Consider the following 24,456-nt stretch of genomic DNA (forward strand, 5'->3'; position numbering starts at 1 on the left):
CAAGCACAACAAATGCAGTCTTAACATGACCACACTAGAAATAAGGAAGTGCATGGAGTAGAACACCAGAATAGAAGCCTTCTGCTTGAATTCAGCAGTCATATGGCTTTACATCCCTGGCCGCACTTCCCTCCTGGACCCGAGGAAGACATTAAAGACCCACCACCTCTTCAAGAAACATCTTGACCACCAGGTGTGAAACCTACATCACAAGACATCACACGAAGAGTGCTTAGTATACCTATACTCCAGTACTGATTGTGGTCAGTTGCTGTATAGCTAGATGATCACTATAAAAGAACCCAACATACATACATGCATGCATACAAACAAATAAGAATAAAAATACATAGTAAAGATGCATATTGCGTCACCAGACAGTGTGTTTCTGACTGAAATGGGGGAACATATGAAGCCATCACCTTGTAACTCTACTTCTCCTCTACATCTCTTAAGTGTTGTGCATGAAACTCCAGACTGCAAGGGCTTAGGTATCCCTGATAATCTTCATGCATGTTGTCCCAAGCTAATTCAGTGAAATGCGGTCTAACAGGCTATCTGGCTAATAAGCATGCCTTTAACTTTGCATGCTTCATACGACATGATGAACATTTTCTCCTGGTTCATGCTTTGTGGTTATAGTAATGTTTACTGTTTTAACACCGCTTCATGATTACAGAGATGTCCCTTGAGATGGTGACTGCAGCTCTTACACATGCCTCCTGTTACTTCCCTTCAACTTACACCGTGAGAATGCTTAATTTGAGGCAGTGGTTTCAGGTGCTCAGCACTGGCACTTAATCATCAACACTGGCACTTTTCATGAGCATCAGTTAAGACACATTCATTTATGGTAGGCACTGGGAGAATAAGTGATTTGGCCAGAATCGCAAGATGTTGAGCTGATGCAGAGTCTCGAACCTGGTTCCCCTGCTCTGAAGTCGGCAGCTCTGGCCATTATGCTACATCCTCTCCCCACGTTCATGGTTAGCAGTTGGTTCAGTTTTAGGTGGCGCCAACAGGAGAAGCTGGCTGGTGCAAGCTGCCACCTGACGAGAGCTCTGGCACTTATTCTTTTTTTTTTTTTTACAAATTAACCACTGCACAGTGATCAGCATTGCACTGAGGATATCATACTGTATTCTTCTGCCAACAGGTTCCAGTGGTGGCAGTGGTGGCTTCGGGAGGTGGAACAAGAGCAATGACTTCCTTCTTCGGGAACTTAGCAGCTCTGCAGGAGATGAAACTTTTGGACGCCCTTACCTACATCAGTGGAGTCTCTGGATCAACATGGTATGTGCAGAGTTTGGAATGCACCACATTATTCACTGGCCCTCTATATCCAGCTATCCCATTTTTGGTATTCTATTATTTTAATTTGAGACTTCATCAAGCAGATATGTTACTGATTTGGGGAAGCCCCTCTTTCTAAGTCATTGAGCCCAACAACATGCCTCCATGCAATGGCATCATCTTAGTCATAAACAAATGAAGAAAGTGATCATTAAGATTACTATTGAATGTAACATAGTTTTATAAGGGACACACTTGTGTTAATTAGTTGTTATTTTGTTTAATGCAAACCAGGGCTCTTGGGTGTTGACGGCGTTATAAGCAAACGGTGAAATAATTTATATAGAAGAGTTTGGGTAATGTGAAACGCACAAGTTTAGTCTTGGTGTAATTTCCAGATACACATGTTTAAAGGAGCGGGTACCTTAAATAAAAAGCAGTAGAGTAGCAGCTGAGGATCTTTTAGGCAAATTATACTAACGTAGGATCAGATGTGCGAACAATTTTTGCGGTTGCAAACAGCCTGATTGGCATAATCGAGCAGTTTGAGACCGCAAAAATGCTTGCACTTTTGTACAAAACCTAAATTGCAATTTGGTAATTTGTTATCAAATTGCAATTTGGGGTATTTGGAAGAGTCATGTGTTGGGCACCCCTCCCTAAAAGCAATTCGCAGTGTTATGTTTGAATGTTTTGTGATCGAAATAAATTAGCAAAACATTCGCAATTTACCACCAACTCAAAGTTGATGGTAATCCATTTGCAAATGGGAGCGTGTTCCCCAGGGATCACTTCTCCTTTGAGAATGGTTGAATAAATATTTCAAAGCACAGGCAGTGGTGCTTTCATTAAAAAAAAAAAGAAACTTAAACGTTTCATTTTTTGCTTTTTACATGCCTGTAAGGAAAATGGGCTGCAGTAAAAAAAAGATTGCTTTATTTAAAAGCAATCACAGATGTGGAGTTAGCTAACCCCAGCAAGCCACCATCCCTGTGGTGGCAGCGAATCCTTGTGAGTTGCACAAAGCGACTTACTCCTTTAATATGGATAAGGTAGGCCTATCTACGACCCACTAGGAATCGCTAATGACACTAAAAAGAGTTTCATACATTAGGTATATTGATCTCCTAAGTGCAATTCACAGGAATTCGCTATTCCTAATCTTCGTACATCTGGCCTATAGGTACTTATTTGAAACACATTTAAAAAGTGTTGTTAGGAGGTATCTTTCAAGAAGGAGTCTTGATATTTCTTGATGGCAGAATGGGAGTGGGATATCAAACTGGTGTGTGGCTGGGGCTAAGATGTCACCTCCATATTTTTCAGGTACACCCTGACAAGGGCTCTGCCATACTGTGGTGTTTCTTAAAAACCAGTGCCTTAAGGGGCCTTGGGCAAGACATATTTTGGGGCTCTCTGTTTGGGATAAGTTTGAATTTAATACCCACTTTCGCTAATTTAAGCCCTCGGTTATATGTTAACCTTTCTGAAACGCTCCTCAGCAGACATCAGCCAAATAATGCCAAATGTAAGCAAGCCTAAATCAAATATTGATGAACACATTTCTATTCATACTTGAATTAGAATTGTTTGTCTTCTGGTGATAATATTTTATGTAGAATTCAGTGTCTACCATGCCTGTTCTACAACTGAAGGAAAGATATGGTCAGGGCTACTTGAAGGTTGTTAAGCAAACCAATGTATTACCTTAAATTAAAACATACAGAATAGCACTTGAAATTGAAGGTGTACTTGCTAGGTTTTCGTAACCACAAAACAAGCTCACTTCACAAGTGGCATTTCTGCTGCAATAATGAACATCAAAGCACTGCTTTGAGGCTTTTCTCCATTCCATTGGTAAAATCTGAACATTTTATCTTTATTTCTGTTCCTAAGTCTTGTCCCTACTCTTTTTTATATTTATACTTCTTTTGCTAGACAGTGAGCCCCAGCTCCCTAAGGAATAGGGCAAAGAAGTACTGGGAAGTACACAAAGAGAGAGATGTGGAGTAGAGGGAGCATGGAGGTAGAGATAGAAATGTAGATTGATAGGTGAGATAGGGAGAGACAAAATGTAACAAGAGACAGACGAGGTAGCCGGAAAGCAAGATACAGAGGGGCATATTCTCAAGCACTTTTCTGCCGCTAATGCAGCGATAATTTTATTGCCCTATTACCAAGCTGTGCTAACAGCCATTACCGACAGTTTTCAGGTAAAAACCTCCATTGTAATGATAGCCACTTCTGTTAGCGATAATTATATGCAGGAGAGGCGTTCCCGTGCAAAAACTGCCACTAACACCACTACTCCATATTCACAAGGGGATCGTTGGACTTCTGAAGACCAAAAAAATTGCCTCTAACTGCAGTTAGAGCCAGTTAGTTAAGACCAGAAAATAGCAATGTTGCAGCACTATCCTGCGACAAAACTACAGTGCAGGAATGCGCACCATCAATAAGATAGTGTGCATTCCTGGGCCCCATTCATGAAAAATGTTGCAGTGCTGCAACAAAACAGCGTTCCAACACTTCTAACTATGCCTTCTTGCAACAGCATGGATGCGCTGTATTCACTGGACAGCGCTCCATGACACAAGTAATGACAGATACATCAGGAATCCTGACGTATCTGCCTGCGCTAAAGTCACTCATTGCTGCAGTCATGTCACAACCATGACGCAACTCCAGCAATGCATGGGGCCAGCCTATCCCTGTGGCCCTGCGTCACACTCTCGCTTGCCATCAGGTAGGCGGAAGGTACTGAGAGGTACTGCCGTTCATGAGAGGTGCCGAATGTCGGCTCTGTTGAAGTTCCATCGGTGGTGGTTGTGCTGCTGTGTCATCGTTTGCAATCATTGGTGGAGTGTTGGTGCGGAGGGAGTTGACGTGACGTTCTTCGAGGGCCTTGATCCAGCTGCGAGGGTTTGCGATGCTGGCGGTGGCAGCCGGTGGGCAAGGTGAAGACGTGAAGTTACCAATGATGGTCGGTCCTGGAGAGCCTGGTGTTGAGGCTGTAGTTGAAGTTCCCACTGGGGGAGGTGATGTGCTCGACAGTGTGTCCTGCTATGTGGCTTGTTGCAGTTACTTGCTGCTTGAGTCTGATGTAGCTGACCTTCCCAAGGAGGGGGTGGTGTCCTTGTCACTGGGGTTGTCCAGATGCAACTTGAGTCCACCGGGTAGGATGTAGTCGGGGGATTGGAGATCCTGGGGTGCAATGAGGTCTACAATTGTATTGGAGAAGGGTGGGCCATGGCCCGGTGGGCCTGCACATGAGGGTGCGGCAGAGGATGAGCTTGGGCTTTGGTCCGGATCTGGGAGTTGAGGTGGTCTGTGGTCACCCCTGAGTCATTAGAGTGCGTTGTCAGTCGGAGTGTGCCTCTGATGGTGATGGCAATGCCTGGTCCTTGACGGTCCTGTGGTCTGGTACTAGGAGGTGCTATCATATCTCCTAATGACTTCATTTAATAAAGATCTGAAACATCTCTTTCATGAAACGTGCGTCCACTTATTTAACTTTTTCTAATGACCAGTTCTTATGCAAGCATCTATTTGTTGGTTTAGACTTCTCCTATGAAGCCAAGTTTTTAGGTGTTTTCGAAAGGATATTTCTGAAGGCTCTAGTCTCAGATGCAAAGGAAGTAGGTTCCACTGTTTGGCTGCCAGGAACCTAAAAGAGCCACCACCAAGGGGTTTTCTCTTAAATTTGGGAATGCTGGCCAGTCCAGTTCCAGCTGATCTCAAGCAGCGCTTTGGGTGGTAAGGTAGAATCAGAGGAAGAAGATAACTTGGACCTTTACCCTGTAGTATTATGTGAACATACCACATGCTTTAAAAGATATCCTCTCCTCTATGGGGAGCCAGTGAAGTATGTCCAGAGCCCACCTTGTGGGGGCATGTTTGGAAATATGCACAGCTGCCTTTTGCACTCTCTGAAGCATTTCGATGCTCCTCTTAGAAGCCCCCAAATAAAGGACGTTATAATAGTCCAATCTTGATACCACAAGGGCCTGGACTGCCATTCTTTTCGCGCAATCCGGAATGAGCCCTAAGATCTTCCTAATAATTTTTAGGACCCAAAAACAGATACTTGTAAGAAATGAAAATCTATTGGCTAAACAGCCAGGTTTTTAAAGCTTTTCGGAGCAAAAGCAAGGATGGAGCTGTTTTCAATCCTAAAAGGACCGAGTTCCAGTTACGTGCGGCACAAATAACAAAACTTCTGCCTCCCCAAGAGGAAAGCTGAGCTTGATCAAAGAGCTCTACTTGGCACAAATCACCTGAGGTTTTCCCTTATGCTGGACCTGAGCCATGAAGAGCATTGTATGGGATACACAGGGTCTTAAAAATTATACGCTTCCTCACAGGCAACCAATGTATACTATTCATAGCCGGTGAGGCAGAATGAAATCTGGTAAACTTCAACAACTTCTAAGCAGCTGAGGTTTGGAGAATATTTAATTTATGCAGCAAGCTTTTGGGAATATTTTGGTATAATCCATTACAGTAATCAATTCCAGATAGCACAAGGGCTATCAGGACAGGTCAAAAGGTAGGAACTGCTTGAATGACAGGGTTTCTAAAGCGCTCAGCTACTCCCAAAGGAGTGTCCCAATGCTACCGAATCCCACAATAGTCATAGAGAGTGGTTTATCTCCAAAAGAACCAGGTTTTCAACAGTTTTTAAAAATGTGTCAGGTCTGTAGAAAGTCTAAGGGGCAGCAGAGTTTGTTCCAAGCCTGAGCCCCCAGGAGGCTGAAGGACTTACCACCCCTACATGCCAGGCGCACCTTAGGGACGCATGCATACGCTGCCGAAGTTGATCTTAGTTCTCTTGTCAGAGTTACCACCCCACACGTCTTCTGAGGTAGCTGGCCCACTTGCCATGAAGAGCCTTAAAGAAAGTTACTATGGCCTGAAACTTTATCCGCTCCCTCATCGGGAACCAGTGGAGGGCTTTAAGATGAGGTGCCATGTGGGACCTGGGTTTTGGACGGAGAATAGCCCTGGCTGCAGCATTCTGCACGACTTGAAGGCGTTGTAGGAGAAAATCCGGAAAAGCCCAGGTAGAGGATGTTCCCGTAGTCTAGTATGAATGTGATCAGCGCCTAGATCACAATCCTCCTAGAGTACAACGGGAGAAGCGGAAGGAACTTTCTCACCATCCGAAGTAGTCCAAAACAGGTCCCCACCAGGGCCTGAACTTGGGTACGCATAGAGAGAGCATTATCAATCTAGATTCCCAGATTCCTAACTGTGGATTGAGCAACATTCGGAGGGTAAAGTAAGTAAAGTAAAGTAAAGTAAAGTAAATGTTTATTTGTATATGATTAATTAAAATCTTTACAAAATTGAAAAACGTCCATAGTTGTTGTTACTTAAACATAACAAAAAATAGGATGCATAAAATTACAGTGTTATTAACAGTTTTATAGTTACCCTCAAGGGACTTAAAAAGTTAATCTAGCATGGTTAAGTCTCTTTCTTATTAGGTCAAAGAACTTCACAACTTGACAGTTCAATTTAGTGTCGCTAGTAGAGAAACACAATTTGGCTGCCTATCTACAGGTCCGAACAGCATGAAGGTTAAAAAAAGAACGTAAGAGATTGAACCTCAAGTCCTTTACGCTAGGGCAGATGCAAATCACATGAATTATGTCCTCCTTGCCGGATTTGCACATGCGACACTGTTGTGAAGGGTTATTTCTCTCCCAAGGCGGTAGATGTGGAAGTATGGGAATTACCCCGAGGCGTAATTTTAAGAATTTTTCTTTAACATTTATTTTCATGCCTATGCTGAAGTACGCTTGTGGCCGCAGTTTTTCATAGGCACCCACCGTTAGCCATCCGTGTGCTCTGTTTGCTAGGTCTTTCTTGTCTTCTATCGCTGAGATGATGCTAGCTGATTTTTTGGCTACTTTTTTAAAAGACAAGAGATCGATTGATGTTTCCCAGGTATCAATCAGGCCTAGAACTTTGAGTGATTCATATAAGAAGGCTCTCAGCGCGAGGTTGCGGTGCCGAAGTAGTTCTTCCCATAGGTTTGCACATAAAGATCCAGCATCTGCATTGCGAATTTTATGCCAATTTCTTGCATATACGCTCCGCCTCTCTAGAGTTTGTTTCAAGATACCGAATTCTAGTCGAATCTGAGCCGGGGAGACGTATTTGGGAAGATTGAAAATAGCCCTGTATGAATTGGCAATGAGTGTGTCCAGTAACGCCGCATCCTTACCGTGGTGTGATTCACTCCCGTAAGTGAGAGTCGGTTTTAATTTGGCACTCAATATTTCGAGAAGGGGTCTAAGTGTCAGGTCAGGTAGTTTGACCTTCAATGATTTTAGAGCCAAGTAAGTCATTGTAGCCTTCCCTCGCAAAGATTTGAACTGCGCCCTCGAGGTGTTATTTGAGTCCAGGATTACTCCCAGGTACTTATATGTGGTGACCTGGTCGAGCTTTTCGCCATTCAAGTACCAGCAAGGGTTCTTTTTTTTCTTATAATTCGCAGCCATCACCTTTGATTTATTGAAGTTTATTTGTAGTGCATTTTTTACTTAAAAGGCATTGGTTATGTTCAAAAGATGTTGGAGGCCCATTGGAGTCCGACTTATCAACAGCAGGTCATCCGCATATAACAGGTTTGAGAGGGTGATTTTCCCTAGTTTCGGTGCATGGTTGGAGCATTTGTCTAGTTGCCCAGGTAGATCGGCTAAAAAAAGATTGAATAGGATCGGTGCAAGTAGACATCCCTGTTTTAATCCTTTTGTTGTCATTATGGGTTTTGAAAGGTGTGTTCCAGCCCCAAGTTTGATTTTGATCCAGGTGTTTGAGTGGAGCAGTATTAGGACGTCTAATAGGTATTTGGGTATTTGCAATTTGTCCAGTTTCAGCCAAAGTTTGTTTCGGTCCAAGTGGTCGAATGCAGCGGTATAGTCAATAAATGAAAAGAATAGAGATGACTTAGTTTCTTTTGCTGCTTCCATCAGCAGTGATAGTGCCATTAGATTGGTTGTGGTCCCTTGGCCTTTGCAGAAACCCATTTGGTTGATTGGCATGATGGAATTCTCAGTTGCCCATGATGTTAGCTCCTCCAAGATAAGGCCAGCAAAGTATTTTGCCTCCACATCTAGGAGAGCAATAAGGCGGTAGTTGTTTGGAAGCCTCTTGCTACCTTGTTTATGTATCGGGCTGATGATTTAACCGTGACAGGACTCAGGAAGGGTCTGTGAGAGTCTGATACTGTTGAACACTGGTGCTAAAGATGCGCTCCAAAATTCGGCATCTGATTTGTAGAGCATAGGTGGTAAGCCGTTCGGCCCAGGAGCACTGGTTGGTCTCCCCCTTGATATTTGTCGTTGGATGTCTGATGGGAGAATTGGCTTAGGCCCTGACTCAAGTGCCTTTGTTAAGTTTTTTTTCCATTTTTGGGTTATCAATTTTTGGTGTATTCATGGCGATGCATTCCCCCATTTCAAGGGGGTTTGTGGGGGTGTAATGGTTGAGGTTTGCTTTTTTGTTATACTTTGTTGTTGTTAAGGAAGGTTTATTTGTAATAGCTGCATCGTTGTTGAAGTGCGTCAGTAGGTATTTCGACCATACTTCTTCAGTTATGTGCGAGTTTTGACCAGGGAGGTCAGGATTCTGTATTCTTTTAACCATTTGCCAGAATCTGGAGCTGTTCTTCTGCTTCCCCTTGTGAACTAGTTTCACCCATAGTTCTTCGTTCCTTCTCTGCTGGTTGCCCCATTTTGTCAGTTTCAATTTTGTTTTAGCTTCCCGTAGGGCAGTTTGCAAGCTATGATTTGTAGGATCCTTTCGCAACTGTCTCAGTAATTGATTTACTAATCTTTTTTGTAGTTTCATTTCTGGACATGAGTGAATCCCACGAAGGGGCAACTGTTGATGATGTAAATTGGTGGGAACCTTTTTTACCATTTGCTCCCTAATGGTTTTGATGAAAATGTCCCAGACATCCGATCCCTTGGATGCATAGCTGGTGGCTTGGGAGAAGAGGTTTTTTGCCATGGAGCTAATTGAATCGATGTTCCCGGCGTTACAGCGAAGCCGCCTTAAATTTGGGGCAATATCTGTGTCGAGGCCTATGAAGGTTTCGGTTCCCAGGTGGGAAGTAGTATTTATTATGGCCTCTTGTGGCAAGTGATCACTGAGGTCGGTCGTACCTATTCTAAAGGACTTTACCCGACAAAGCATGTTTAGAGATGTGAACATGTAGTCAAGATGGGAGGATTGTTTATTTGCATGAAAGGTGGCAACTGGTGGATCATCACCAGGGTAGCGGCCGTTCAGGACCCTTAAGTTGAGTTGTTCCAAATGTCGAAGTAAGATTTTTGAATGCTTCGTTGGATTCTTGTTTTTTGTATGGCCTTGTGTCAGCACGCCCCATGCAACGCTCAGGTCCCGGGTAAGGTCGCTAAGTTGCTCTTTATTAATTAGAAGCATATTGAAGTCCCCTGTCAAGATGAATGAGTCAGACACGCTTTCCTTCATTATTTTTTTCATCAGTTTGGCTAGGTCTTTTGCACCTTTTTGTTTGTCTTTGGGATGGATGTATGTGTTAATTATAGTTACAGCTTGGGGCTGCTTCTTTAGCCAAAGTGGGATCTTTACCACCTGAATGACGCTTGAGGGAGGGATATGAAGGTCCATTGCCTCGATTTCGCCTATTGTCGATATTAATGCAAAAAGCATCAGACCGCCTGATCTTCGGCCAAAGGTTGAGTTTTTATTTGCTGGAATACAGCAGGACGCGAACCCTTGGAGCTCGAATGCTTTTTCTTCCCAAGTCTCTTGAAGCAGGATAAGGTCAAATGTAGTCAGATATTCTAGAAACTCTGGGTCATTCCTTTTGGTCGCCAAACCTTTGATGTTCCAAGAGCAAATTCATTGGAGGGGAAAATTCTTCAGGCCACCATTTATTCCAATCTTGCACTAGGAGCAAGCTGAAAAAAACAATTTCTGACTTGCCAGAGTTGCACTTAAGCTGGTTCTCCTCCAGCCACTTGAAGACCTCAGGGAGGCAATATCTAATCACACCCCCCTCAAACTCATTGTCTCTATTGCAAAAGAAAATCAGCTGAGTATCGTCAGCATATGAAATTATCTTTGCACCATAGGTCTCCACCAGTGTTGTTAGGGGGGACATATACAGGTTAAAAAGCGTTGGGCTGAGGCAGGAGCCCTGAGGTACTCCCACCTTTAAACTGGGCATGGGAGAGGAAAAAGGGGGAGTCCAAATAACCTGTTCTCTATACTCCAGGTAGGATGCTAGCCAGGCTACAGCCCTACCTCCAAAACCCATTTCTCCCAATCTATCGAGAAAGCTCGTATGTGGCACCGTGTCGAACGCTGCCGACAGGTCCAAAAGTATGAGGACCGCTCTACCACCCTGATCTAGCTTCTCCTTTAGATGGTCCGTCACCTCAAACAGAGCCGTTTCAGTGCTATAGTTAGCCCTGAAGCCTGACTGAGTGGGGTGCAAAAGATTATGTTTTTCAGCAAACTCCATCATTATTTTGCTTACGTGCTTCACCAGCACTTTGGAGAAAGGCGGAAGAAGGGTGATAGGCCTGTAGTTTGTTGGTATATGGGGTCAGCGCTTGGGTTCTACCATAATACCAGCTGCCAAAGGGGAGTTCAAAACCTTATTGAATTGTTGATTTATAGTGGGAGCAAGGGCTGGTAATAGCTTCGTGGGGCATGCATCCACTGGTGAACCAGATTTTAGGCACATCAGATAAGAGAGTGAATCCCCAATTTCAATGGCCGGAAAGTGTAATAACTGAGGGCCTTGTAGGGGCTCCAGGGATGGAAGGGCCTAAATTGAATCCCCTTTTGTACTCAGCAAGGACATGTTATCCTTGGATGACACTGAGAAGGACTGCTGGATTGTCACTATTTTGGCATGAAAGGACTGAACCACCAAGTGCGTCCAGTCCGCTTACAGTGGGGTTGCTTTACTGCTTGCCTTTGGAGCCGTAAAGGGCTTAACAATCCCAAAGATCTTGTTGCTCTTATTTTTTGAAGCCGTGATTTTACCCTGCGAGTAGCCGTGATTTTACCCTGCGAGTAGTTCTTGTCCTCTCTCACCAGTTTATAGTGTACTTTTAAGGCTACCCAATAGGTATTCCTATCTTCCAAAAGATAGAGGTTACACCACTTCCTTTCAAGCTTTTTACATTTCAAACCAATACTGTGCGAGGGAATAAAAACCCAGGGAATCCCACCACAAAACAAGAAATGTCAGCTGTTAAAGCTTGGGTGCAATTTGTTTAATAATTTCAAAGCGCAAAGCTCAAAAAGCAATGGCCTGCAATGTCAGCTGCATGTCCCAAGACAATTTTCAACTGGAGTAGAGCAACCTGGCAAGATAACAATAATCATGTTTTTATTAATTTAAATGGCATACAACAACAATTGATCCTATCTACTAAGCCTAACAATAAATTCTCATGCATCGTAAAATCAGCTAAAATGCTAGCAACGCTAAGCCAGTGTGCAAAGGATGTACTAAAGGGCAGTTGTTACCAAACAAAGGCAATTTGTCTCCTTGGAAGGTTTCAGCTTACCCTCCATTTTACTGCTATGCTGGGAACCACATGGCTCATCCTTGAACCATACTCTTTTTAAACTTTATCTAAACCCATTGACCAGTCTGATTAAATCATTCTGCTTCTTGCTGGTGTCCTAAGCCAATGACACTCAGATTGTGGTATCAGTGACCAGTAACCCGGAGATCACTGCTACTAGATTTCATAACTGCATGCTTCAAATTGAGAGATGGATGAACGACAACTGCCTGAAGTTGAACTAAGCTAAAATTGAGGTTAATTTGTTGGGCAGGAACACGTCCTTCTGGTTTCCCAGCTGGTGGCTACTGGTACTTGGGACTTTTCCCATCCCTTTTACCAAAGTGAAAAACCTCTGAGTTCTTTTTGACATTAAGCTGTCTTTTGAAGGTCAGATGAACATTATCACCTCTTCTTCCTTATTTATGCTGAAGCTACTTAGGAACGTCTTCCCTTTTATTCCATGGGAACTGCAGAAAACCGTGGTCTCTGCTCTTATCAACTCTAAAGTGGACTACTTCAATGCTCTCTTCACTATTATACAAAAAAGGTTCTTTAAAACAAATCTTTGTTCAACATCATGAATGCAGGTCCCATACATACTTATCTAAGGAAATGGTCTCTGATTTCCCCTTGGGTTTTACATAGCCCTACTCTTGTTCGGATGATATTCCCATCCTCCATTGAGATCAATCAAACATTGGCTACTCATGTTTAGTTGCAGCTTTGTCTTATACCCTGTGTTTACAGCCCTGTGTACTTCACCCACTTCCCCCAGACTTTGTCCCATTTGCCGGGACATCCCATGCCCTGGTGAATTATTTTCTCGGCTGCACAGAGCCAGTCCAGGTCTTTCTCCCATTCCCTCACTGTAGGCTGCTGCGTCTTCCCCCACACTCTGGCAATATTTCTGTTGGCTACTACATGTCAGCATTAACCACAATTTAATATACTTTGACCATTTTATTACTCCAGTAACAGAAAAGATTCGTAAGCAAACTTCAGATTCCTCAGAAGACTGCTTCCCTGTTGCTCTTAGGAATCCCCAAGCATAAGTCTGTATCACAAGTCCTGACCCATCTTCACGGGCCTATCATCAAGAAGCGTATTGACTTTGGTTCGAAGGAAGATGGCGTCCGACTGACATCCCCTGGCAGAGCTCCGCCGAGCTCTCCCCCGGAAAAATTGCATTTTACTAAGCAAAGGCATGTAAAATCATCGGAAGCACGGGAGAGAAAGAACAGATGTTAAAGAGCGGATGAAGCTTGGAAGAAAACGGTATGCCTAGCTTTCAGCGGAAGAAACTGTTATCTTTTTCACTAACCTGCACACGCAGGTCGGACAGTCGGGATTTCACTCTGCAATCACTTGTTAGAGAGCTCTTTCACGCTCTGGCATCCTGGATTGTGTTTGACCTGGACAAGCCCTCTGAGCAACCGAGCACCGGATTACTCAGCGGAAAACACAGACAGGCATTGAACTCGGCCACGAGGAGAGCGCTGCACAGCCACCGCGTAAAGAGTAAGCTGAGGAAGGTGAAGAGGGGCGCCACGCAAATTGCCGTCTACATTGCAGGAGAGGAAGAAAATATGTCAGGTAAGGGAACCCACGTTTTCAAGCCAAAGGGCAATAATAATACAAACATTAGCGCGCAGCAGCAGCAGCAGGGCTCTACCTCCGCATCTACCCGACAGAAGGCGCCCAAACCTGAAGCTACACAGACAGTTAAAAATAAAGCTACCGAAAAAATAATGGGGCGAAAAGACGGATTATCAAGAATTATAGCTGACTCTAACACCGGGAACACCGGGAACAGTAATAGTGGTAAAAGAGGCCCTGGTCCGGGCTGCACAGAAAAGGAAGCAGGCAGAAAAAAAGACACAGATGTTTGTCAGCCTTTGATAACAGCCAGTATGGGGGCCCTGACTGATCCGTTGAAACCCGATAATGCAGGTCATATGGGTTTACCGAGGAGGAGGGGGTACTACCTGAGGCACCAGTAAATGCGCAGGATCTACCACCCCTTTCCGGCTTTGAAGGTAATATCTCTGGTCCCTCTCGTCCATCATCACCAGACGGCTCGCTGAGCACTGAAGAAATGGATTCTATACAAGGGCGGCCGACTAAAGGGCTGCAGGAGGGCATACCTAACACCTCAGATAATACAGATCTGTATCACTCTCTCACAGATGAATCAGTAATGTCTGATGTTAGCATTTCTCTGTCTAGCGAGGAGGAAGTTGGCAATTGGTATAATAGCTCCAACCCTGATTCACATAAACAACTACCTCTCTCCCAAAAAAAATTACAGAAAAGGAGAAACAGAGACCGTCACAGAAACAAGCATGTTTCATCTGATAAAGAGAGTATCCCTGAGTTAAAATGGGATTATCACGGGACACCCCCACTTTTGTCTCGCTCCCACTCCACAAATGTATCTGGGAGTGATCAAACTATTGTAAGTATAGAAGCTGAGAACGAAGAACCACCTGAGGAAAGAACCAAAGAGCCCAGTCTGGTTGACATCCTACAATCTATCCAAAATTTCCAAACAGAAGTCAAATCCGATAACCGCAGATTCCGCCTGGCTGCAAAAAAACTTCAAGGGGGAGTCAGGAAAGTTGGCAAGACCTGTGTGGAGATCGCTGATAGAATGACAGCAGTCGAGGACAGAACGGAACAGCTGGAGAAAGATGTGACTGCTCTTCAAATCAAAATTGAGGAACATGAAGCCACAGCTAAGGACATCATGTGGAAGCTAGAGGAGCAGCAAAATTATCAGCGACAAAACAATCTTCGCTTCCTAGGAATACCAGAGGGCATCGAGAAGGAGGACCCAAGGAAGTTCATGATTACTTTCCTGCAAAAAGCTTTTCCTGAACTACAAGCCTGGGATCTAGACAGAGAAATTCAAAGAGTTCATCGGTTTCCTCTGATGATTAAAAATCGTAATGCAGCTGCTCAACAACATCCAAGAGCAATGCTAATTTTCTTTGGGAATTTCCTGCTCCGACAGGCCTTTTATGACCTGGCCAGACCCACCAGTAAAAGGACCATGGATGGTATATCAGTCTTCACCAGACCTGACTTCGCACACGCAACCGTGGAGCGAAGATGGCGCCTCCGACAACTCTTTGATCCGTTCCAGAAGTTGGGCGCAACAGTTTACCTTCAAAACCCTGCAAGATTGAAAATTGTATACAGAGGACATACCCGTAGCTTTGTGTCTGAGATACAGGCTAAAACTTACTTAGATGAAATCTCTGGACATAAATAATGGCAACTCAGATGCTTAGAGATTCTTCTGTAGATCACTTCCCCCCCTTTTTTTTTTTTCTCTCTTTTCTTTCTCTTCTTTTTCATATGAATATTACTTTTTCAACTCATGTCTGACAGGATAACTGAAATGTTCGGGGGGGACCCAGGTGGGCTCACCGGGTCCTGCACGCCGGATGTCACACCCCTGGCTCGCTCGGAGCCAGGTAACCTTCAAAGATGGTGGGGGGTGGGGGGAAAAGGGTGGGGGGGGAACCAGGGTCTGGGCAGGCATATCTCTTCAGTTTGCAATAAAAAAGAAACTTCTAGCCATTTCTATGGCTTTCTCATCAAAAGGGTACATAGAAACACTTAGAATGATAAAATGGGGGTGTTAAAAATTCTATCACTTAATATATGTGGATTAAATGATGTGAAAAAAAGGCAACTGGTAACAGTCGGATTGCAGTCTATAGGGGCTACTATAGTCTGCCTACAAGAGACTCATATTGAGGGTTCTCAGTCGCATATGCTAAAATCACTGGGATATAATGTGATAGGTGCAACCACACAAGGTGCTCGGGTTAGAGGGGTAGCAATTTTAGCAAAAGGTTCAGGAGCAGGGAATCACTTCACTAAAACTAAGCGGGACAAACACGGGAGATGGGTGATCACAGAATATAAACCTGGAAAATCCCAGCCAATAACTATCTGCTCTATTTATGGGAATAACACTGATGATCCCTCAGCTATACATCAAATATCAAACGAACTTACTCACTGGCCCCTACCGCTAATAATCTGTGGGGATTTCAACATAAATCTTTCTCACGACTGGTCAACTGGGAATGACTGGCAGTACCGTGGTCGAAAACCAAAAGTATTCAGGGCTTTTAAGCAGCTATGTCTGACACACGGACTCGTGGATGGGTGGCAATCATCCAACCCCAATGATCCAGGGTACACATTTTTCTCAAACCCTCACCATACACACGCAAGGCTAGATTACTTTTTAATCTCCAATTCATTAAGATCCACGTCAGTTTTAAAAAAATTACCCCGGGTACTCTCAGACCATAATCCTCTGTTATATTCAGTAGATTTAGCCCTTACACACCAGGAACAAAGAATTTGGACCTTTGAGAGATCTTTGCTACTTGAAACTGAATATTGTAAACACATGAGAATCTGGATTACCAATTTTTTGAAAGATAACAAAGGGAGCACAACAGTAGACTATGTGTGGGATGCCTTGAAAGCAGGAATTAGGGGAGAAACAATCCAATATTCTCTAAGATCTAATAAGAAAGCAAGAGAATCACTAAATGCACTACAAGAAGCACTAAGGGGGGCTGAGGAAAACCTGATAATTATAACAAGAGATCCTTCTACTATAGAAGAAATAACTAATGTTCAAAACCAGGTGGCAATCGCCAAAGCAGCAATTACAAGTATTTATACTACCAAAACGGTGCAAAAAGCTACTGCCCACCGTGAAAAAGTATATGAGATTAATGAGCTAGTCGGCCATCAGTTGGCTATACGGATGAGACAGCAGACATCTCAGAACATCATAAGGGAGATACAGGACCCAGTAGAGGGCAGGATATCCGACTCTGAAAAGATCAGAGAAGCATTTTGGCGCTTTTATAGCACTTTATATAAGGAAGAGCTTGAAGTAGAACTTGGAAAGATTAATGAATACCTTGAAATTGATCATTTTAACAAACTTAATGCAGCTGATCAAGGAAACTTGGAGGTAGCCCCTAACTTAGAAGAAGTCATAAAAACTGTGAAGGATCTTCCCCGGGGGAAAGCAGCCGGGTTAGACGCTATCCCTCTGGAATTCTATACCGTATTCCTGGACCAACTTAAAAATATATTATTAGATCTATGTACACACATATTTAGAGGAGGGCAACCTCCCATTTCGTGGTCCAGGGCAAAAATTGTCATCTTTCCCAAAAAACAAAAACCAACTGACTTAATGGGATCATATCGTCCTATCACCCTAATAAATGTTGATTCAAAGATTTACTCTAAAATATTAGCTAACCGTATCTCACCTATTATCCATAAAATCATATCTGAATCCCAGCACGGCTTTGTCCCCGGGAGGGAAACCACAAATCACACTCGACGAGTGATCAGCTTGTTAGACAAAACTGAGGTGGCAGGAGACCCAATGGCACTAATACTTCTCGATGCCGAGAAAGCATTTGATAGGGTCTCCTGGCCATTCCTGTGGCAGGCAATGTCCCGGGTGGGATTTAAAAAAGGATTTATAGGGGCTGTCCAGAAATTGTATATCAACCCCCGTGCCTCGGTCATGGTTAATGGCAACCTCACCAAAGAACTGACAATTACAAGAGGCACTAGGCAGGGATGCCCCTGCTCCCCGTTGCTATTCGCAATCTACATAGATCCTTTTATCCGACGATTGGAATGCAACGGGGGCATAGCTCCCATCTCAACACAAGGTTATTTAACAAAAAGATTAGCTTATGCCGATGACATCGCCATAGTGACTGCTGATCCAAATTCGGCCATGTCTATTATTGAAACAGAGGCAAAAACCTTTGGGAAACTCGCAGGCTATGCTTTGAACCAAGGAAAGACACAAATCATATTAAATAACAAGTGTGACCTGAGAGACTCCAGAGTAACAGATAAAGCTACTTATCTAGGGATAACTATCACATCCAAACTGGAAAACCTAGTGGACTTAAATCTAAAGCCTTTAGTAGATACAATGCAAAAAGACCTCCGCCGTATTAATAATTTACATCTATCGCTGATCGGTCGGGTAAACGCACTCAAAATGGTCTACTTCCCAAAAATCCTGTACATGTTTAGAGCTATAAATCTGGAAATTTCAGATCACTGGTTTAAAACAATGGAGCGTGCTTTCTCAAGCTTTCTTTGGTCTTACACCCGACCTCGACGTGCTTATAAATCTTTGACGCTCCCAAAAGAAAAAGGAGGACTCGCCCTCCCGAACTTAAAGGTATACTATTGGGCAACAGTCTTGTTATATAGCCATGAGCTCTTTCATCTCGATGGGATAGAAACACCACTGGGCAACAGCTGCCCATCTATTTATCAACTAATCCTGGGTCACAAAAGTACGGGCTATCTATGGAGACACCTTTTTGACAGCTACCACAAGAAAGTCAGGTTAAAATCACTCCTAGGATCTTTCAAAGTATGGAAAGCTGTGAGAAAACTACTTGGTATAGGACGTATATCTTTCTACTCCCCTCTTCAAAATAACGCTGTTCTACCTGAAATATTTAGCGGGGTATGCATGAACAGATGGAAGGCTGCGGGAATTACCCACATAGGATGTATGATCTCCTCAGGAGGGTTATACTCCTTTGAGGATTTACGAGAAAAATATCACCTGGAATGGAGAGACTTTTTCAAGTATCTCCAAATAAGAGACTTTATATTGCAACATAATAGAGAAAATAACCTATCTTGTGAGATTGATATTGCTAATATATTAAGTAACCCCAGGAAAAAAATCAGGATTGGGGGGATGTATGCTCTTTTACTGTCTCACTTTCCGGATGATTTACAGAAAATTACACAAAAATGGCAGAACAAACTTAATATCACATCAGAAGAATTTAAACTTGCATATGATCACTCACAATCTGTTTTAATGTCAACAAAATTACAGACTCAATTTTACAAAATATGCTTTTTTATGTACTATACCCCGGACAAAATAGCCAAATGGGGGAGTGGGAGAGGTACATGTTGTTTTAGATGCAATTTACCAAGTGCTGATTGTTTACATATATTCTCTGCGTGTGACTGCTTAACATCTTTGAAATTAAGTATTGAGCGCTTTTTATCATCGGTTTTAAATGCAGCAATCACCCTCCCCGATGAAACAGTTATGTTGGGTATAACGAATCTGACTAATCCAATAATTGGGCACAAATTAATTTTTATAGCAATGGCTGTTTTAAGAATCTGCATAGCCTCTGCCTGGCTTGACCCCATCGCCCCATCATTCCAACAATGGTTTTCAAGACTGCTAGCCATATATAATTTAGAGATGGCTATTTACAAGACAAAAGGCAGGAAGCGACGGATAAAAGGGTTCCAAATTTGGCTTCCTCTAAGGGAATGGTCTCAACGCCAAAATAGCATTTAGCTACACTACAGATTATATATCAGAAAATCGAAGTATCTGTATATCTAAATCATGTTTAAATAACTTGCTATACTTTAATTGAAGAGCACAATCTCTCAATGTTTTTTTTTCTCTTTGTTTCTCTTACGAATTACTAGCTTCCATTTCTTTCCTCCTTTTACAAAAATATTGTTTTTCTTATCATCTTCTAAATTCATATCAATATTGCCTGTCCCGGAGGGGGGAGGGGGGAGACAAAATGCATGTTTGTTGTAAAAAACCAAATAAAGATATATTAAAAAAAAAAAAAAAAAAAGAAGCGTATTGACTTTAAGGCTCTCTGCATCACATTTAAGGCTCTGCATAACACTGGACCTGAATACCTTTAACGGTGCTTTCAGTGGTATACCCTTACTTGACCACTCCGTTCATCCTCAACCTTCAACCAAATAGTTCCAAAATTCAGAAGATCAAACTGGGGTGGCAGGAGTTTCGTGACATGCCCCTCCAAATTGTGGAACTCTATGCCTCCTGATCTCAAGAAAAAGACTGGCCAGCTTGCTTATAGAAAAGCCCTAAAAACCTGTCTCTTCAATTATTGGGAACCCTCTGCTTGGTCTATTTTTCACATCCGCTTGGTTATTTCCTTCTCTTGGGCTAGCGCCTAGACACCGCCGAGTATTAGATAGCTCTATGAATTCAATTTTCATTTCATTTAAATTGTTCATAAATTTTGAGATGCATAGTTACATCAAATACAGGAAATAGCAATAAGTGAAAGGAACTATTATTCATGCAAATATGGTAGTTAATGCCCTCTTTCCCCCCAAACGTAGAGTTGTAAAACTCCCATCACTCATTAAACATTGCACATCTTACAAGATATTCTCTGTTCGTAAAACCCCCATTCTGATCCTAAAATATAGAGTACATTTATGTTCAGGTTGGAGCTGTAACAAATAATATTTGAACCCCAGTTCCATATTATGATCAAAATAGGCTGCCATTATACTACCTGGTCTTTTTATTATTGCCTCTAAGTTCCCACATTGACACTTGATAACGTTCTTCTACAATTTCCGATGCATCAGGACCAACTTTACATAGATGAGTCCATAAATAGCCTAATTGTAAATCTATTAGTAGCTTTTTAACATATGCTAACCAAGTACTTCCCTTGTCCTACCACAACTTTTCCCTTCCTCATCTGTTTTTAAATATGTGCAGGTATTTGGGTTCCTAATAAGCTGGATCCAGTACAATTCTGGTTTGATTTCCAGCAGGTCTGAGTTTAGCAAATATGGCCAATAGAGGGTTACCAAGGCTCTTATAACATTATTTCCATTTATTTGCAATGAATTTATGTTATTATACTCATCCTCATGAAGTGGAGCGGCTGCTGCTTTCTAGTTATAAATTTGAAGTATAGTGCTAATGCACTGAGAGTCAGCTTTGCCCCTAAATTTAAACAGGGCTATGGATGTTTGTAACTGGATGGTACTAGCCTTTGATATTTGTTCCTTCTAATGAAGCTGCTTAGTGATTTGTATACTCAGATAATCAAATGCGCAACACTATCAATTGGATCTCCATACACCATTAATTTTGTCTTCACTCTCGGTGACTGCATCAATTCCATAATCTTTGTTTTTTAACAATTAATAATTAAATTTTTCTCATTGTATTAGTCCAATAATCTTCCCTATGGTTTAAGCTTTATATTTTCATTTCTAGGCAATAGGATGACTTCATGAGCAAAGAGGATTGAGACTTTGCATCCATCAATTATAGTGATATCAAGAGGGGGTTTCCATAAGTAAGCTGTCGTATTTTTATAAACAAGCTAAAAAGCAAAGGCAAGAAAACACTGACCTGTCTTACACCATCTCCTGTTAGAAATGTTCCACTGTCTTCACCCCAGGGCCATAATTGAATTTAGCTGTGTTATCACTGTGGAGGCCTGTTATTGCCCATAAAGTTGGATTCTCAACTACCTGATCCTCCAAGGTTTGCCATAAATTGTGCAGTTAACGAGATCAAATGTTGACTTCAGGTCAATGAAGTTTAAGTTTAATGGCACCTTCTTAGCTACTGTATAGTTATGGCAGATCATGTATAGTCAATTAGCTTGGTCTATAGTTCTTATTCTTGACCTGAAGCCAGCCTGCTCCTCGGACAGGATATTCTCACTATTCACCCATCCTCATAGCTGATATAATAAGACTTTCTCTGATATCTTGCTGGCCTTATCCAAAAGGGAAATTGGACGATAGTTGGAAGGGCAACCGCGTCTGCCTTTTTTGTATAGTGGCGCTAAAATGGCAGAACGCTAGGAATGCAGGATATTTCCAGTAGCAAGAACCACATTGTATACTCTTGCAAGTATTCAAGCCCTTAGTGAAGGATTTTCCTGGAACAAATTAGTTGGTACCAATACAGACTTAGGATCTTTATTTTTTTCATACTGCTCAGTGCTCTCTCTACCTCTAGTATTAGAATATTCAATTGAAGATATTTCTCCATCATCTTCTCACCCAGGAGTAGAGAATTATATCCATCGTGTCTATTATCACTGTATAAATTACTAAAATAGTAAACCAATGTTTGGGGTCCTATTTGTCCATCTTGTTTATTTATTACCACCCCCCACTCAACGTAGGTCACTATTTTCCAGAACTGGTTAGATTCATAGCAGACACCTCTCAGCTCTGTCCAGAGTGCATTCTGCGCTTCTTTCTTTTTAACTCTCACTAAGTTCTCATACCCCTGCTTGCATAATTTGGCAAAGCAATTTGTTTTGCATATTACAATGGCCTAGGACTAAAGCTTGCAAAACTCTGTTTCATATTAAACATTCTGCATCATTCCAAGTACATTTATGGGTGACCAATGTCCCAGAGCTTGCCAAAGTGACCTAATTTCAATTATCATGGAATTAAAGAATTTCAATATCATATCATTACTGTTAGGGGCACTGAGGATGGCTCCTGAGAGTCTTACCAAAATGTCTCCAAAAAGAGGAATTTCCTCGTAGTCTTTTTTTGGTTTTCCAGCCCTCCTATTAGTAGCTGGAGCATTCGCAAAGTAGTATTCTGCCTGGTCAAACCCCCTGTTGTCTCTTTGCCCCTAATGTTCAGCACAAGATTGACTGTGAGTAGATGACATCGCTCTTTTTCCTCCTCACAGTAACTAGATCTTGCACATTTTCCAGCGTTCTAGATGGACTATGATATAGCCAAACAGTGAAGCATTTTTCCCATTACCATAAGTCATTTGTATAAGATTGGATTTGACCATTCAAGAAACAAAGCACTTGCTGTATGGCAATGTCAAGGGGGCCTTCCCTTTCTTATCTGCTTTTTCTAAGATCATATCTGGAATTGGAATACCCCAGCAGTAATCTTTTGCTAAATTCTCTATATTAATGGCATCATCGGAGGGGCATGAATTCAAGTCCCCACAAATCAGCAGCCAGTACTCACCTCTATATGGATTCTTGTCTTATCTTATCTTTTGATATTCCTCTCTGATAAGGTTAATGTAATGTGTAAAATTACTGCAAGTTGCCAGCACCTTAGGAGTCCACCTAGGAGAAATGTATACATCAACAAAGTCAATGATTGCAATTTCCGCACTAACCTTAGTTTGTCCCACATATAATGCATCAGGAGAAAGGTGTGCTTCCTCTTGTTGTTTTAACTCACAGTTTAGTTTAAAAGGTACTCATACTGCCCCCCACCCACAGATCTCCCGTATTTAAAATTCACTAAAGCCAACTGCGCCCTTTTCAGACCGTATTCATGCAAATGATGTGATTACTGACACATTTTAACCATTTTACATCATCTAATTTGCTATTTAATCCAGCAATGTTCCATTATAGAATTTGTATAGGGTTACTGTTAGTATACCTTTTCCCATTCCTCTGGAAATACCATGCAACCACTTAGAACTTCCTCATTTGCCGCTGTTGCAGAACAACGGTCTGACGCATCTAAAATCCTACTCTCGCTTTTACTTGCAAGGGTTGCAGCCAGTCACGTCCATCCAGCCCACAGTTGTGTCCGTCTCCCCTATCTTTGGAGATCACCACAGAGTTGGGTAGTCTAACCATTCCTGGGTGGTTCCCCATTGTAATAGGTAGTTTATCATACTCATCCTCATTATGTTACTCTGTGGTGGTACTTGGTTGCAGAGCAAGACATTGGTGCCCATAACATGAAGGTTATCCAGAAGCTTTAAGATCAGTCTACTTATGCCAAGTTATGCAAACTCCACTTTTGTTGTTTGAAGGTGAGTCAAAAACTGTGGCATAAACTGTATCCTAAAGTGCCACTCACAGTACTCACTTTAAGAGCTACAACTCCTAATACCGGGCATAGAACCTCCTATTATAATATGTTTGGCTAAATATTAAATTGGGTACAAGAGGATCAGTGTGACTAGACTACGACACTATTCATTGCATCTTGATAAGAATAGTGAAAGTACTTGTTGCAAGTAGTGAGTAACTGTGCAGACTCATGCATCATCCTGTCGCACGGCCCATCTTTGTAATATAACTACACTAGTGCCCCTAGCGGTGATGAAGTGGAAGTGCAACTTAGCCAAAAATAAAAAAGCAAACAGGTGGGGGATCCTCATTTAAGATGTACAAGCTTAAAGGGGAGATGGGCAGGTGTACACACGAGAGAGTAGTCCATTATATGCACACACTAGCCCCATCTGTAAAAGAAAAGGACAATCACACAACAACATGTATTTTTACCTTCATCTTTCTCAAGAGTCAATATGAACTCATTGATCCACAAAATTATGTAGCTTGTTCTGTCTGACGATTAAGTTGTAAAATAGGTTATTAAAGGTGATTATAGGTTCTGCAGGTAAGTTTCAGTGTCAGTAAAGAAGCAAAGGCTCTAACAAAAACTAGAGCTAAACAACCCTCTGGCCCTTAGTCTGCTCCAATAACACTGATAACCACCTATTGTCTTCATAATGTGAGGAAACAAATATTTCTGAGTTGGGCCTTAATCACGGGTCAATTGCTGCAACATGCGAGCACAAGACTGTGGTGTCAAGTGATATGTTAAAACACGTTATTAAAATTCATGCCATGTAATGACACTGAATTCACATGACAAAGATTGACTTTGTGCTTTTAGTCCATAGTTTTGTACA

General features: G+C 42.2%; 1 protein-coding gene across 1 annotated transcript in view; it reads left to right on the forward strand.

The window, feature by feature from the left end:
- PLA2G4F (phospholipase A2 group IVF) overlaps positions 1–24,456 on the forward strand; it is a 299,483-nt gene that overhangs the window by 185,172 nt on the left and 89,855 nt on the right. The window contains exon 12 of the mRNA XM_086937219.1: positions 1,157–1,293. Within this exon, the coding sequence (XP_086793345.1) occupies positions 1,157–1,293 (137 nt within the window). The remainder of the gene's footprint in view (positions 1–1,156; positions 1,294–24,456) is intronic.

Source organism: Lissotriton vulgaris, chromosome 9 (genome assembly GCF_964263255.1).
Source record: "Lissotriton vulgaris chromosome 9, aLisVul1.2, whole genome shotgun sequence".
Lineage (NCBI taxonomy): Eukaryota > Metazoa > Chordata > Amphibia > Caudata > Salamandridae > Lissotriton > Lissotriton vulgaris.